This window comes from Aplysia californica, unplaced genomic scaffold, assembly GCF_000002075.1.
Source record: "Aplysia californica isolate F4 #8 unplaced genomic scaffold, AplCal3.0 scaffold00018, whole genome shotgun sequence".
Classification (NCBI taxonomy): domain Eukaryota; kingdom Metazoa; phylum Mollusca; class Gastropoda; order Aplysiida; family Aplysiidae; genus Aplysia; species Aplysia californica.
In genome coordinates this window covers 2703372-2707307 of record NW_004797288.1, presented here as the reverse complement: position 1 = coordinate 2707307, position 3936 = coordinate 2703372, and the positions used below count along the sequence as shown (strand labels likewise).

General features: G+C 41.3%; 1 protein-coding gene across 1 annotated transcript in view; it reads right to left on the bottom strand.

The window, feature by feature from the left end:
• Positions 1 to 3349: 3349 nt before the first annotated feature.
• Positions 3350 to 3936, bottom strand: part of LOC106012716 (glycoprotein 3-alpha-L-fucosyltransferase A) — a 7914-nt gene continuing 7327 nt past the window's right edge. The window contains exon 5 of the mRNA XM_013086487.2: positions 3350 to 3916. Coding sequence (XP_012941941.1) covers positions 3818 to 3916 — 99 coding nt within the window. The 3' untranslated portion in view covers positions 3350 to 3817. The remainder of the gene's footprint in view (positions 3917 to 3936) is intronic.

Here is a 3936-nt window from a genome sequence, read left to right as displayed (position 1 = left end):
CACACACACACACACACACACACAAACACACACACACACATATGTACACGCATACACACATACACACATGTAAACACACATACATACACACACATACACTCACACATACTCGTGCACCCACATAAACTTACACACATATGCGAACAAAACAAGTGAGTAACCGCTAAGATTGGTTCTGAACAGTTATACATAGTTATACGTATTATGTATAACTGGTACATATATTCTGTTCAATGGGAACAAGACACAAAGGTAACCATGCAACAGGAACGTAAACTTTTGACAGTTACTGTACCACAGTAAAATATCACTTGCCAATTCATGAAATATTTCAGTAAGGCACGTACGTAAACTCTCTGACGTAAGGCGTCTCACCACTGTGCCAGTAAAGCGTACCGTAAAAGAACATCAGGGTACAAGGCAAGAGGAAGACCAAGGAAGACCTTGATCGAGGGAGTGAAGGACAACCTAAAAACACACAACATCCCACCCAGCCAGGCCATCAAGCTTGCTAGAGACAGAAAGCACTTTCTCCCCTGGACGCCCTTGAGGTACAAGAGGGCGGATAAATTCATTCATTCAGAAGTTCAGTAAGGCACTTTCTTTAGAGTCAAGAAAAGGGAGAAAAAGGAAAAAAATTGTCTAAGAGGTTACAGAAAAGTAACTTACATTCAAGAGAGTGTCTAATCAATCTTAAACGTTAAAAAAATGCAAACAGCCTGAGCTTTGAAAGCGTACATTCTGAACTGTCTGCTTATTGTTGCCTTTAGCTTTCAAGGTTCTGACCGATTTTCCAATGGATCAAATGTCTTCGGGAAGAAATGAAATCTTAACTAAATGAACTTTTTTATTAGAGCACGACAGGTTCTTAAAACCATACTAATCTTCCTACCACATACAAGTGTATGAGTTTATAGTAAGTGTCCACTTATTTCCAATTGCCCACACTGTGTTTTCCGTATTGAACTGTCCGTCCGATGTTGCCAATAGCAATCAAGGTTCTGATCAATTTTTCAATAGATCAATTGTCTTCGTGAAGCAATGAAATCTTATGAAATCTTAACTAAATGCCCGTTTTTTCTTACGGCACAACATATCCTTTAAACTGTACTCACCTCCAATCACACACACGCCTGGGTTGTCATTGTCCAGTTATTTGCAATTGATCACACTCTGTGTTCGCCCCCCCCCCCCAAATAAAATAAACAAACCTTGCCTTCCCACTTCCACTCAAACCAGCCCCCACCCTCCCCATGTAAATCCTCTTCTTTCCCTACCCTGTCTTTAAAGAGGAGCGGAGTCAGCTGAAGAGAAAAAAACATGGTAAATGTTTTACTCATCCATTGGCCAATTTTAGATTATCCAGGACAGGGGTCGGCAACCTCTAACCCTTAGGCCAGTTGAAAACTAAAAATCGTTTCCATCCAGCCTAACAGCCTACTGCCTCTCTACTTATTTATTATTATTTAGTCCAACCAGGTCAACCAAGGTTGGCAGGTGCTCTGGTCCCCCCCCCCCCCCCTTCTTATATTCATTGTTATAAAAACCCAATCCCCCCCCCCTTCTTATTTATTGTAATAAAAGCCCAACCTTCTTCCCCCCTCTTCTCATTTATTATTATAAAGCCCAACCTTTTGCCCATCTACTTTTTGTTAGTTTGTTATTTTAGCATCCAGCCTCCTGCCCCCTCTATTTATTTATTAGCATAAAGCCCAACCTACTGCCCCTCTACTTATTTGTAAGTATAACGTCCAGCCTACTGCCACTCTTTTCATTATGATAACATCCAGACTAATGCCCTCTATCTATGTATTATTATAAAGCCCAGTCTATTAACGCTCTACTTATTTGTAATAACTTCCGGCCTAATCAGTTTGGACGAGGCTATCGTATGCAATTTTCCATTCGTTACAAAAAGACACTCCCCCTGACTGGTTTTGAGGAGAGACCCAATTAAGGGGGGGGGGGGGGCTACACCCCCTCAAATTTGTGGAATTTGAGTTGTAGGCATTTTTAGCTTCCTCAGCCTTTCCTACAACTATTTCATCACATAAGAACAAATAAAAAAAACGGTATTTTTTTCCCGTACCAGGCATGTTTGTCACCGCCATTTCCTCATAAAGTCAGTATTTTATTTTTCTTTATGGGCCGTTTTCTCAATACGCAACTTTTCTCTATACTTTTTAAAATAACTCCACCATTTTTAATTCAATCTTCCTGAAATTCTCACAGAATGAAAAGAAGATGTAATACTACAACTTTGTTTGTTGAATTTTTGATATATGAAATAGATTTTTTTGGGTGATGTCTGGAGTGTGGATTTTCACGGATTTTTTTCAAACTTGAATGCTACCTCAGGAAAAAATTCATTAAACATGTTCTAATTCGTTAAGGAAAAAAACAACAGACAAATTGTTAGATCTAATGTTTGTGAACACGCATGCAGAAAGCAAAAAAACAATCAATTTCCATGAGCGATAAGTGCGGTATTCATTACGTAAGACATGTCAACAAAATCCAATATGGCCGCCGTAACCCCCCACCCCCCCACCCCCACTTAATGTACACATCAGTGAGAGATGCCGACACCCCTATCTGGATCACCCCACATCGTGTACCGTTTTTGCTTTAAAAGTTTGATTACACGTGCTCGCTCTATAACTTCTGCTAACGCCCAAGACAGATTTCTTTTTTAAAATCAAGATCAGTTACATGTACGCATATATTTCCCAGATGCCATTGCCAGTGCATGCACTGCCATTTTCAAATAATTCTAAGTCCTTTCGTTAACACTTCGTCTTTTTTTCCCCATTTTTTGTTTTTTGTTTTTTGTTGTTGTTTTTTTCTGTTTGTTTGTTGTTGTTGTTTTGTTTTGTTTCGTTGTTGTTGTTTTTTGTTTTGTTGTGGGTTGGGGTTTTTTTTTTGGGGGGGGGGGGGGCAGGGTCCTTCTCTGAACTCCAGTATGGCTTAGTTGGACGAAAAGGTCGACGACCCCGAGTCGAGGAGACAGTCAGCGAAATTGAAGACAAAGACAAGAGACATGGTCCGTCTTATAACGTAGTGTTTGTCGGTTCTGCATACACGCAGCCAGAGCCGATATCTCGATCTGCTATAAAGAATGGATTGTGGGCTAGACGGTCAGAGAACGAGATAGTATAAGAACGTATAGATTGTGGGGGTTCTCGTGGTTGAGATTAAGAGGTACGGTATTCGCCTCTAGTCGTTCAATAAGTCCCAGGTTCGACACCTGACAGCTACGGAAAATTTTCTTCTCTAAAAGATGAGAGGTGTTACTAGAGAGTAACATATAAGATGGAGGAGGGATAAGGACGATCGATGTTTGATAGGAAAGGAGGAGGCGAAAACAGACGACAAAACATTAGTAGAGAGCAGGAAAGGGGGTGTCAGGAGACAATTTGGAAAAGAATAATTTCCCACCCTTATATCCGGATTCGAACCCGGGACCTATTGAATGAGAGGCGAACACCTTTATCTCTCTATATATATATACAGAATGTCTTTTCGTGTTTTAGAGCATTTCTTTTCGTGTCATTTCGTGTCTTATCGTGTCTTATCGTGGAAAAGAGTGACTGCAGTAGAGGACACGCCAACCACCCACGGACGTGAACGATATGTCCGAATACGTTAGTTGAAGTCTGTGATGTCAGAGGGGAAGTTGAAGTCTGTGCTGTCTGAATACGTCAGTTGAAGTCTGTGATTTCCGAATACGTCAGTTGAAGTCTGTGATTTCCGACTACAACAGTTGAAGTCTGTGATTTCCGAATACGACAGTTGAAGTCTGTGATGGTCGAATACGTCAGTTGAAGTATGTGATGTCAGAGGGGAAGTTGGTGTCCCAGGCCCGGCCGTGAGGCAGACACTGTTCCTTGGACCACCACTCCATGAGACTTGGGATCTGAGGGGCGGGGGAGGGGG